The sequence below is a fragment of the Dipodomys ordii genome, unplaced genomic scaffold (genome assembly GCF_000151885.1).
Source record: "Dipodomys ordii isolate 6190 unplaced genomic scaffold, Dord_2.0 Scaffold14, whole genome shotgun sequence".
NCBI classification, from domain to species: domain Eukaryota; kingdom Metazoa; phylum Chordata; class Mammalia; order Rodentia; family Heteromyidae; genus Dipodomys; species Dipodomys ordii.
The window spans coordinates 6,974,899-6,987,629 of NW_012267230.1; the positions used below are offsets into that span (position 1 = coordinate 6,974,899).

At 49.7% G+C, this 12,731-nt stretch overlaps 1 protein-coding gene across 1 annotated transcript in view; it reads left to right on the top strand.

The window, feature by feature from the left end:
• Window positions 1-2: 2 nt before the first annotated feature.
• The window catches only part of Tmc7 (transmembrane channel-like 7), a 28,146-nt gene continuing 15,417 nt past the window's right edge, over window positions 3-12,731 (top strand). The window contains exons 1-4 of the mRNA XM_013011194.1: window positions 3-69; window positions 9,037-9,280; window positions 10,883-11,031; window positions 12,311-12,478. Of these exons, the coding sequence (XP_012866648.1) occupies window positions 3-69; window positions 9,037-9,280; window positions 10,883-11,031; window positions 12,311-12,478 (628 nt within the window). The remainder of the gene's footprint in view (window positions 70-9,036; window positions 9,281-10,882; window positions 11,032-12,310; window positions 12,479-12,731) is intronic.

The following is a 12,731-nucleotide window of genomic DNA, read 5'->3' on the forward strand; positions in this document are numbered from 1 at the left end:
CCATGAGCGAGTCCAGCGTCGGGGAGCTCCCGGCCCGCAGGCCTAGCCGACAGCTGGCCACACACCAAGGTAGGCTTGGAGGGTTCGGGGGAAAAGGGGGGCTCGGCGCGGCCTCAGGACGCTGCCAAGCGCGGGGGGCTCCGGGCTGGGGGGGGGAAGCGGGGCCGGCCTCGCCCTCCCCGGGTGCCCCGGCCCGGGGGGGGTGCGCGCCCCCTCCCAGACACCGGCTGCGGGATCTGGGTCCATCGCTAAGAAACAGGCTTCTCGATCAAAGGGAAAAGAACGTGGGAACCCCGACATTCCAGCCCCGCGCCCCCCTCCGGCCACGCCTCCTCCCCAGCCCCCCACCAACATGCGTGGAGGAGCTGCCTGCCTCCCGATCATCTCAGGCTCTGCCACTCCGACCAGCGGGGAACTCACTCTGCCCCAGAGTTTTAGGGTTTGGGGTTCTGGGGTGTTGTTTTTAATTGCTGGGTGACTTTTCCTCAGTGACTTGTCATCTCTGAGCCTCATCTGTTCAATGAGACTTGGAGGGCCGTAGTGGGATCCGCTGAAGAAAAGCAAAAAGTGTGGCTTAGCCCGGGTACTCAGGAGCAGTATTAAAGAGTAGCCAGCCAAAAACCATCGTCTTTTTTTTTTTTCTTTTAACTGGGCAAAATGTAAATTATACTGCTCTGAGATTTTTTTTTTCTTCTCCAAACATAACTATGTAAAACCACCGCTCTGTCAAGATAACAAAGTTGCCAGCACCCCGGCGGGTTTCCTTTTGTAGCTGCTGCTGTGAATTTTATTGAGCAATACTTTCATACTCGTTTGTATCTTCGGTGCTTAACAACACCACGGGCTTAGGGTAAAATATGAATGCATTTGGGATTGCTCTCACAAAGAAAAATCTAGGACCGACCTAACTCTAGATCCAAAGTGCTTGAATCAAGAGAGAGGGGAGGGGGGAGGGGGTGATATTTGAATGATCATGATTTCCCAGCTCAGTATTAACTCTGCTCTCACCAGTTCAGTTTAGCCTTTTCATTAGTAAAAGCCAGGGTCTGGGGGCTGTGACTTGGCCTGGCATAGATGAGGTCCTGGGATTCCATTCTCAACACCTTTAAAGAAAAAAACACAAAAGCATTTGTCTTGCTTTTAAGTTATCTTCCTCTTATTTGGCACAGTCGCTTACTTCTGTCTGGGATCTTTGCTGAGTATGTAAGGAGACTTCCAAGTCCCTTTAAGGGACCGCCCCCCTCCCAGTCCCTGGCACTATTTTTGTCCTCCTGTCGCTGTCAAGGGTGGGAAGCTCAGAGACAAACTCCAGTCCTTAACTTTATAGCACTTTGGATACAGTAACTTCTGGGCTAGGATAGGGAGTGGAAGCATTAGTCATCTGTGCCATGTTTAATAACAAAACACCTGAGCCAATCATTTATTTTTGGCTTCCAGTTGAAGAGGCTTTTGTTCACTATCGGTTGGCCTAGCTGCTTTTGGCTAACTGTGGGAACAGATGTGGGACAAAGCCAGCCTTTCAGGAAAGATAGAAGCAAAAGGCCAGGGGGCTGAAGAGGATGAGCCTGGGGTGGGTACCTGTGTCACCTTCAGCGGCACCATGCCAGGGACCTGGATGAATGCCCTTCTCTCCCACCTCAGTGATGTCTTCAAAGGGGCTTGAAGGGTTTGAGGGGTTTCCTGGCTTAGGGCCAGGAACAAGACTTCATTGTATCTTTTTTATTTTAGTTTTTAAACCTTTTTATTTGATTGCTCATGGGGCTTAAACTCAAGGTCTGGGCTCTTTTGCTCAAGGCTAGCATTCTACCACTTGGAGCCACAGCACCACTTCCCATTTTTCTCCTTATTGATTGGAACTAAGAATCTCAGACTTGCCTGTGATTCTCAGATCTCAGCCTCCGGTGTGGCTAGGATAGATTACAGGCGTGAGCCACCTTCATTATGTTTCTCTAGAACCTTTCTAGATCTTTTCTAGATACTCACCCTTCATTTGTCTTTGGACAGGCAGATTATCTTTGGACAGACAAATTAATTGTTTGGTGGCTCAGTATCCTTGCATGGTAAAGGCTTGAATGAATTCAGGAATTAGTTACCGTGCGCAGTAAGTCCCGCCCAGACTTGGTGATTTAGAGCAGTAATGATCCTGTGTTACCTCAGTTCCTGTGGGGCAGAAAATAAGGGGTGACTCCTGCTTGCCCCGGGGGTGGTTCGGCCTTAGGATTTCCTCTGAGGCTGCTGCAGTAGCACCCCGTGGGCACATGTGGACAGGTTTTTGGAGACATCTGCTTCAGGACCTGCCTAAAAGTGGACTTGTTGGGTCCAGGGTGAGCCTGCACTTAATTCTCCCATTCAGCTACATTCAATCTCTCCACTCTTCCCCATGAGCATTATTCAGGGTCCAGGAGAGTTCCCACGTGACTCACCCAGTTGCCCCAGAATGCTGTGGGGGACAGAGTTGGCCCCTGTGTGTGTTGGCTACAGAGTTCAGGGCCCTTCTCTGCTGCAGGGAGAGGATCATGCCATGCTGGCTCTGACCTTGCTTGCTAGAGGGCAGGCTTGGTGTGGGCTTAGGAGTGGGGAAACACCTAGAATAGTAGAGGCAAGACCCCTTATGGGAGGATCTAGAACCTTTTCCATTTGGTTTACCAAACTAGTCTTTATTTAATCAGCTCTGTGGCCCTGGGCAAGTCCCTAACTTCTTGGAGCCTTAGTCTTTTCAGGGAAAGTTGATGCTCCTGCCCTAGGAGGATTTAATGCAATCAAAGACTGCACCCTCTGCCCTGCAGGCTCGTAGTGGTAGAACTAAAGAAGGTCAGGAGGTGAGAGACAGCCTTCCTTACCTACAGGAAGAGTCACCATCCACACCTCTGTGACAGAAGGCAGAGTAGCCAGAGAAAGCATTCCCAATTTATTCCACCCATCCAAGTGTTATGTGCACTTGAAGACCCAGGGTGAACTTTCCATTTTTATGACAGCCTTGCAGACTTGTGATTGGACAAAGAGAGTGAGCTAACAGTATTGCAGACATGTGTTTGGATAAAGGGTGAGCTAACCGCTCTGCAGAAATTGATTGTTCAAAAGGTGGGCAGGAATCCAATAAGGCCTTGTTGTTGGTCACTCATTCATGTCTTCCTCCCTTCTGAGATGGAGTATTTCTGAGCTCCAACACTACTAGCATTATTTCTACTTGGGAGTTTTGGGATCCTAATGTTACAGGGTTTAATGACTGCATGTGCAGTGTCTAGACCTTTCTGAAGATATGCTAGGAGGTATGTAACAGAGTGGAGGAAACTATTACTTAGGTCTGAGTTCTGTATACTGTGTTAAGCCTGAAAAATAGCCACTTAACCTGTGGGGTTTATTTTCTCCCTTATCCAAGCCTGTTTGCCCAATGACCAATCACCCTTCAAAGCAGTCCGAGAAGGTGGGATGTTCTGGACAAGCTGGAGACTTGTCCAGGGCCATTTTCAGGCTGTACTGGTTCTTTGGCAACTCACCAGTCTGACTTTGGCTATTTTTTTTTTTCTCCCTCGGAAGGAGACTGAGCTCTGCCCAGCAACTGGGGCCTGATTGGGCCCATTGGCCCTGGGTGGTGTTTGTTTTTTTTTTTGTTGTTGTTGTTTTTTATTTCAGGAAGTAAAGAATTTCGAGGGATAAAGGGGGGAAATGGCTGTCAGTGTTATGCTGTTTGCTGCAGTCTGGCTGCCTAGGGGAGCATTGTTTGGGTCTGGGACCACCCAGACCTCCTGTTGGCTGTCCTTCCCCTCCGCCCTTCTGGAGGAGGGGAGGAGGAGGGAGGAATGTGAAGGAAGGGAGGAGAACCAGTTTGAGCTGGCTTTGGGGAGCTGGAGATGGAGGGAGCAGGGGTCCTGGCATCCATCTTGTTAAGCCGGGGTAGAGGGGGAAGGAGAGAGAACTGGAGCCCACTGATTGCTGGGAAGGAAATGAAGGGGAGGGTATCCCACTGGGAAGAGGTGTGGCGGGGAAGCCAAGGCCAATGAGAGGAGTCAGGTAGAGGGAGCACGGGGAGAGGAGGCTGCAAAGGCAGAGGGCTGGAGGCAGTCCCAACCCTGCTGGGTTTGAGGAAGGCCCCTCTAGGAGGAGCAGCAGTGGGAGGAGTCAGCCAGGCAGGGCTCATGAGGACCAGGCAGGCCCATGTCTACAGTTAGCTTTTGGACTCCATGTGTGTGGTGACTTTAATTCCTCATTGTTGTGTCTCCTGAGGTAGTGAGTGACTATATACCCCTTTACCCTTGTGGAAACAGGCTCTGAGAAGTTACTCAATGAGCCATTTGCCATGGTTTTGTGTGTGTGTGTGTGTGTGTGAATTGTTCTCCAAGGGGTCTCAGTGTGGCAAGCCATGTGTGATGGTATTGGCCCCTTTAAGAGGCGGGGCCTAATGGGAAGTTTTTAAGTTATTGGGGGTGGTGCCTTCCCCCATAGGGATTGTGGGACTCCAGGGTCATTCTCCCTCACACTGCCCCATCCTGAGGCATGGCCTGTGTGGGTCATGCAGTTGGACCTCCAGGACTAAAAGCGAAATAAATAAACCTCTTTATTTAAGACTGGGGACGTGGCTCAAGTGTTAGAGCACCTACCTAGCAAGCATGAGGCCAAAAAAAAAAATTTGTTTTTAAAGTCTGTCTCTGGTCTTTCATGATGGTGACATAGAACAGACGAATACGTTGCAGAAACAGAAGAACACTTGTGTCCTGGAGAGCAAGGGTCCGGGTGCTTGTGTGCAGATGACTGTGTCATTCATTCATCCTGTCCAGGCTCATGTTAACTGCCAGCTCAGTAAGAGTGAACAGGACCAGACATGCCTCTGAGGGCCTTTCCCCTGGAAACGCTCTTTCAGCCCCTGGGTTGCCTTACGGCAGAGTTCTCCTGTCTTTTACATCTGCAAAGTGAGGAAAGACCTGCACTGTAAACCCATTAAGAAATTCCCAGCTTCTTCCTAGTGCTAAAAGCTCCAGAAAGGCAAGGCCCTGGCAGTTGCCTCTACTGGTATTTAGCACTTTCCCTTTGGGTGAGGCAGTAGCCAAGGAGAAAACACACTCCCCAAAGGAGCAGCCTGATCCATGGCAAGAAGAGGCCAGACTGCAAATTCCAAATCACTGTGTATATTCAGTTCACCAGTAAGATAGCAGAGCACACACAGCCTACCAAGCGTCTAGTACCATTAGCGGAAGCTGCGTTCTAAGCCAAACATCTACAAGCTTACCATCTCTGGGCCAACAGCTTCCAGCCTGCCACCTATCTTTGTAAATAAAGTTTTATTGCCATTCATTTGTGGGTCATCTGTGGCCCTTTTCATGTGATAGGCCACCTAATCTCCTGTATAGACCTGCAGGAGGTGGGAGAACTGCTGTCCTCATTTGACAGGAGGGGAAACTGAGGCACAGAATGATCAAGAAACTTGTCAGGTTATACAAGTGGTGCTCAGCCCCAGGGAGGTGGCCTTGGGTACTGGGCCCTTGCCACCTTCTTTGAGATGCAGTAACTGATCCACACTGCCCCTGCTCCTCTCCCTCCACCCTCCTGCCTGAAACTGGCAGCCCTGGGTATGAAGTCCAGCTGGAACTCTGATTAGCAAGTTAGTCACCCAGGGCTCTGGAGAATGTGAGGCCCCGCCAGGCTTTTGCCACACCCAAGTACCTGTTGTGACTCATGCCTCATCCTCCCAACTGAGCTCTGTCTGATAAAGGAGGCCCTCCCCACTCAGGTGAGGCTCCTGGGATTGAAGCTTCTCTACCCTGTAGAAGCAGCCACTAAGTGACCACAAGCAGTGCAGTTTCCTACAGTTGGAGCAAACCACTTGTCATGTTGTAAGGACCAAGAGACCATTTCCTTCATGCCCCTGTGCAGTCCCGGCCCGACCTCCAGACCTGCAGTCTTCCAGCCTCAGCCTCCTGAGGTCTGGGAATGTACTACCATACCCCACTTCATGATCAGTACTTCAGATGGAAAAGTACTTAGTGCTCAGTACTGTCCTGGTTTCCAGCATCCAGGGAGAAGGGGTTGTCTCAGGACACGCACCTGAGGGGGAGGGGAGATGCTTGGAATTCCCACAGTTACTGGCAAGGGCTCAGGCCCCACAGCCTGCAGTCCCCTTACCCAGCGTTTCCATGGTCCCATGGAGGGAATCAGAGCACTCAGTATGCAGTGTGTCTACACTGGTGTTGGTTGGCGTGAGTGCTGAGGAAGCTGGAGGTGGCTCTCATGCTGGTGAGGTCATGCTTGGCCCACATCTGGGCGGGTCGGGCCCTGTCCTTTGGTGGACTTGATGCCCTCTGCAGAGAGCCACCAAGGAAGTCAGGACTAAGAGGATGCTGTCCAGGAGTGCCTGCCTTCTCCTGTTCATTCATTCATTCATTCATCTGTTCATCATTCATTCATCTGTTCATCATTCATTCATCTGTTCACTCATTCCTACATGCATTCATTCATTCATCTACCCATCATCCATGGTTTTATTCATATGTTCACTCATTCATTCATTCATCCATTCATTCACTCATTCTTCAAGCAGAAGGTCTCTAGGAACCAGGCACTATTTTAAGCTTTTTTTTTTTTTGGTGGTTGTAGGACTTGAATTCTGGGCTTGGGCTCTGCCCCTGAGCAATTCAGTTCAAGGCTAGTGCTCTACCATTTGAACCACAGCACCACTTCCGGTTTTCTGATGGTTCACTGGAGATAAGAGTCTCACAGACTTTTCTGCCTGGGCTGGTTTTGAATCTCTATCCTCAGATCTTAGCCTCCTGAGGAGCCAGGATTACAGGCGTGAGCCACCGGTGCCTGGCGACCATTGTAAGCTTTATCCTTGCCTGAAGAATACTCCATGACAGGGAAGGTAGTTCTACCTGCTTCTGGTCCCACAGCCCCTGTAGCACCATCCTTCCACTTCAGTAACTGTCTCATGGCTGAAGCCTGGGAGTTTCCGGTATTCCTGAATGGTGGCTCCCCAGTGCCTGGGTCATACCCCGGTGTGGGAAAACAGCCACACCCTAACTGCAGGACATCAGAGGCCAAGCTGACAGCAACCCCTCAGCTGGACCATCTCAGTGAACCTCCCACCCGTAACTGTGAGATGCTGCTTTATATTCTTCCAGCTGCTCAGAAGGCAGAGATGAGAGGGTGGTGATGGGAGACCAGCAAAGACCCAAGTTAGCAAGACACTCTCTCAAATGAGAAGATAAGAATGGTGGTGTACTCACCTGTAATCTCAGCTACACAAGAGGCAGAGATAGGACGGTCACAGTCTAAGGCAGCCCTGTGCAAAAAGTACAAGCTCTTATCTAAAAAAATAAATAAATAACCTGAAGTTAAAAGGGCTGAGTATGTGGCTCAAGTGGTAGAGTGCCTGCGTAGCACGCACAAAGCCCTGAGTTCAAATCCCACTACTTCCAGATAAAAATAAGTGTAGAGAAGCCTTGGGTGCCTGCCTCTGTTGGTGAGCAGGAAAGCGGGTGATACCATCCTTTGAAAAGGGCTTGGTCTCCTGAAGAGAGGGGACGGACTCTCATAAGTGAAGATGCCGCATGGAAAGTGTGCTTGGATTTGTTTTTTCTCTGGGGCCAAGGTTTGAACGCAGCGCCTTATACTTGCTTGTGCAGTTGCTCTGCTACTGGAGCCACACCCCCAGCCCTTTTAGTTTAGTTAACCTTTCAGATAGGGTCTTACATTGATGCCAGCCTTAGACTGCAGTCCACTTCCTCGTCCTTGTGCTGGGATCACAGACATGAGCCACCATGCCTGGCCTACAATAGGGATGATGGTGATCAGAGTTGGGGGTGTCACATGCGCTGATGCGTAGCAGCCTTCAGTCACGTGGCACAAAGTGAACTCCCAGTGACCCAGCCCGTGTGAATGTACATTGTATGAAGCCCTCCTTCCTCATCAGGCGGATGAGGCCCCAGGGTGGTGTACATCATGCTCACACGAGACCCCCTGCTGACCCTTTCTGTAGTGGCTGGGCCAGCCAGTGTCAGGCCATCCTTTCAAGTCAGCCCCTGCTTCGGCCTGGGGTTGGGTTTCTGACCCCCAGCTGCTGAATATTTAATAGGTCTTCTGCTCTCTGTTTAAAGACCTTTGTTTGTGGTTCATAATAGTTCTTTGTGGCCGCTCCTGAGGTGGGCGGGGCCTCCTGGCAGCGTGAGGCCCTGTGGCCCCTGGGGTCCAGTGAGTCAGGGGAGTCTCTGTTACTAAGCCTGTGTGTCATATCCGCAGGGCATGTTGAGACAGATAAGGGAGGGGGAGCTCGGAGGAGCTGTGTGGCCACTGGCAGAGCCCCAGGCACTGGACTCTGTGTGTCTCTCACTGTGGGACCAGGTCCTGCCTGGTCCTCCTGGAGCCTTGTGGGATAGGCTAGGGGCTCTCCTAGGATCTGCTACGCCTTCAACCCTGTGCCCTGTGCAAAGCCGGTCCCCAGCAACCCTGTAAAGCCAGATCTGAACATGACATGCCAGGACCACAGTCCTCAGCAGCCTCGGTCCCACCTGCAACACTGCACCCCACACTGTGGGACAGGAATATTACTAGCCCCATTTGGAAGACAGACCACACATTTTCCTGGTGGCTACAGACAGTCACAGCACTCAGAGTGTAACTTAAAGCGTGCTCGTGAACACCTCCAGTCAACGAACCTACCTGCAGATGATTTCTCTAGCCTCAGGCGAGTGGCTATCTGCAAGGTTTGGTTATAGTCTCTCTCTCTCTCTCTCAGATCAGTTGTAGGGCTTGAACTCTGGCACTGTCCCTGAGCTTCTTTGTGCTCAAGGCTAGTGCTGTACCACTTGATCCACTTCTAGTTTTTGAGTGAATAATTAAGAGATGAGTCTCACAGGGTCTTTTCTTACCCAGACTGGCTACAAAAAATGATCCTCAGATTTCAGTCTCCTTAGTAGCTAGGATTACAAGCATGAGCCACCAGCACCCAGCTAGTTATGGTCTCTTAAGACCCAAGGCTCCTCCTGTACCAGTGTTGTTCTTGGCTAATGCCAAGGTGTGACTGATGCCTTCCCTTTTCTTCCTTAGAGAACCTCTCTGTGGATTCCAGTTGCTTCTCCTCTCCACCTGTGAACTTCCTTCAAGAATTGCCCAGTTACCGGTCGGCCACACGCCGGAGAACCACCGTCCTTGCCCGGGATAAGCAGAGTAGCATATTGCTGAAGCCATCAGACTCTTACAGCTCTCAACGAGAGGGAGAAATCACAGAAAACCTCAACACGCAGTCCATCCGGAAGTATGCACTGAACATCTCCGAGAAGCGGCGGCTGAGGTCTGTTCATTCGTCACCTAGAGGCTGCATAACAGCTTATTAAGTGTATTTATTTTCTTTTTATTTATTTATTTTGGTCAGTTGTGGGACTTGAACTCAGAGCCTGGGCACTGTCCCTGAGTTCTTTTGCTCAATGCTAGCACTCTACCACGTGAGCCACAGCATCACTTCTGGTTTTCTGTGGGTTACTCGCAGATAAGAATCTCACAGTCTTTCCTGCCCGGACTGTGAACCGGGATCCTCAGATCTCAGCTTCTTGAGTAGCTAGGATTACAGGCATGAGCCACCAGCATCTGGCTTTATAAGTGTATTTCTTGTTTACATAGAATTCTAGGTTCAAGTCATTGGAAACTTGCTATCACTCAGGGACCCAGACTCCTTCCGTATTGTGGCTCTGCATTCCACCTCCTGAACCCCTTCCTGAACCCTCTCCAGCCAATGGGAAGGAGTGAGCTCATTCTCCTTAAAGCTGGGTGTATAGTGACTCACCCTCTATGGTTTAGAAACCTAAATAGTTTCATCAAGTTGGGAGGCAGCTGTGGCCAGTTGTGGCTGGGCAGGTGCTTCTGTGATCCTGACTGGGGTCAGCTGGCTGCAGACCTGTGTAGCTCAGCCTTCTTCTCCGTATTAGCCTGGCTCCAGGAGGAGGAGCTGAGCTCAGGCCTCCTGAGGCCAAGCTTAGAACCAGCACGGCTTCACACCACATTCTGTGGTATAAGCAGATCATGCTGCCAGTCTAGATGCTGTGAATGGAAAGAGCTGTGCTCAGTAACTTAGCAGGGAAGTGGTGGCAGGGGGAAGGAAAGAGGGAGGTGGAAGTGGATGGAACAGGCTTTAACAGCAGGAGGAAGGGCAAGAATGTAGCTGTTATTGACTGGAAAGGGACAAATGCCAAGACCCAAGGTAGGGTCAAGAAATCATGTGATAGACTTGGGATTGGGCCTAGGAGAGAGGTAGAGAGGCCTGTGAGCCAAGATCTACCTAAGAGAGACCTTGAGTGCCATGTAAAGGATGTTCTTTTATTCTTTAAATACATATGGGTCATAAAACTAAAATATCAATCTCTCTGTTCATCCTTCCATCCAGCCATTTTCCCAGCACTCCATTATCTATCCATCCTTTCTCCCATCTCCCAGTCCACTCATTCACCTATTCATCCATCCATCCTGTATACCTACCCATCCATCCACCCATCCATACCCCTGTCTACCCATCTACCCATCAGCCATTCATTCTCTCATCCATCCATCCACCCACCCTCCTAACCACCCATCTATCCATCTATCCATTATCCATCCGTCATCCATCCTCCAATCTACCCACCCACCCACCCATTTATCTGTCCATCTCTCCATCCTCTCATGCATCTACCCATCCATTTCTCCATCCATTCTTCTGTCTGTCTATCTATCCATTGATCCATCCATCCATCCATCCATCCATCTTCTCATTCATCCATCCTTCTTCCCTTCTCCCATATATTGTTTCTGCCTTCTTTCACTTAGTATGATGTTTCCAAGTTGTAGCAGAGATCAGATTCTTTTTCATGGCTGAATAATATTACAAGGTATGTATAGACCACTGTTTATCCATTGTCACCAGGGACATTCAGGAGACACAAATGCAGTACTTATCGGAGTGGGACCAGTGGAAGCGGTACAGCAGCAAGTCTTGGAAGCGATTCCTGGAGAAGGCTCACGAGATGACAGACCACCTGGAGCTGTGGCGGAAAGACATCCGCAGCATCGAAGGTATCCAGAGGCCCAGGAGCCCCCTCACGTCTGCACTCCTGAGTCCTCCCATGATGACTATGGGCGACAAGCCACACAGGGTCATAGCAGAGCCTGAATCTTGAGTACAAATGCTAAGGGAAGTCATACATACTAGTCTACCCTCTGTTTGATTGCTGTAGAGGTCTTGGAATCATATCACAGTCATTAGGCTTTATTAGGACTTGAACTCAGGGCATGGGCACTGTCGGTTAGGCTTTTCACTCTGTGATTGAGCCACAGCTCCACTTGTGGTTTCTTGCTGGTTAATTGGAGATAAGACTGTTATGGACTTTGCTGCCTGGGTTGTCTTCAAACCTCAGTCCTCACATTTCAGCTTCCTGAGTAGCTAGGATCATAGGCATGAGCCACCAATGCCCAGCCACATCCATGCCTTTTAATGGCAAACTGCCTGGACTTGGCACACTTCAAAGCATCGGTGAGATGTGAGCTTCAGAGGCAGGAAAGGTTCCCATGGCTGTGAAAATACCAAGAACCTCTGCTTTTCCCATTGTGCAGCACAGTGCTGTGTTTGTCATCTTGTGCAGTTAGAACGAAGTACTGTAGACAGAAGGACTTAAGAAACAGAAGTTTGGGAACTGGGAGTGTAGCTCGGTGATCAAGGGCCTGCCTTGCATGCATGAGGTCCTGGGCTCCATTCCCAGAACTACAAAAACAAAAGGAAAAGAGCAGGAGGAAGGAAAGAAGAAAGGAAGGGAGAGAGGAAGGGAGAGAGGAAGGGAGGGACTCTGGTCTGGGGGCCAAAACAGCTGCTTTGCTGTGCTTAGATGGTTTAGCTTTGTATATTTGGGGTGCCAGATGGAGGAAAAAGAAGACTAGAGGTAGGGAGGGACAGGGTATAGCTGGAAAACATAGTCTTCATTGCAAGCTAGGCCCTGAATTTAAATTTCCTGTACCACCAAAAGAGAAGTCTCACCGAGTACAGCAAAGGGGCAGGGCAGAGTTCATATATGTACATAAAGTCAGTCTATCAGTGATGGATCGATGAGGAATTTCCTGCAAGAAATGCTTTTCCTCACCTTACATCTTCCTTGTAGGAAAAATTTTAAAAAAAAAGAAGAAAAGAAAATAAAGGCTCTGGGAAGTGGTGCTTTGAAGCCACAGGTAGAGAGGTAAAGAAAGCTAGGGTTCCTTCTGCGTACCTCTGACCCGGTATCCCCAACTTCAGCCCTGCATGGCTGATGGAGAATCTATTACTCTGTCGTGTGGATCACCAACATTCTGAATTTCTTCTCTCCAGGGAAGTTTGGCACTGGGATTCGGTCTTATTTCTCCTTCTTGCGCTTCCTGGTGTTGCTGAATTCGGTGATATTTCTCATCATTTTTACGCTGGTTTTGCTCCCGGTCTTGCTCACCAAGTACAAAGTCACCAACAGCACCTTTGTGCTCATTCCATTCAACGACATTGGTGAGTGTAAGGCCTGCTTTTACCTTCATTCATGTTTGGTCAGACTTGGAATTCACCACGATGGGCTAGGTTATGCTGCAAGGAAAAAGGAAAAAAAAGAAAAGAAAGCAGAACTCCACAGCTGTTAGGGTCCTGTGATTGCAAAGGTTCTTTTTTTTTTTTTCTCTCTGCCATATGGTCTTCACTCTGGAGACCATGCTTGGTGAGGTTTCTTCTGTCTAGACTCCTATCTTGTGTTTTTTTTTGACTGGCA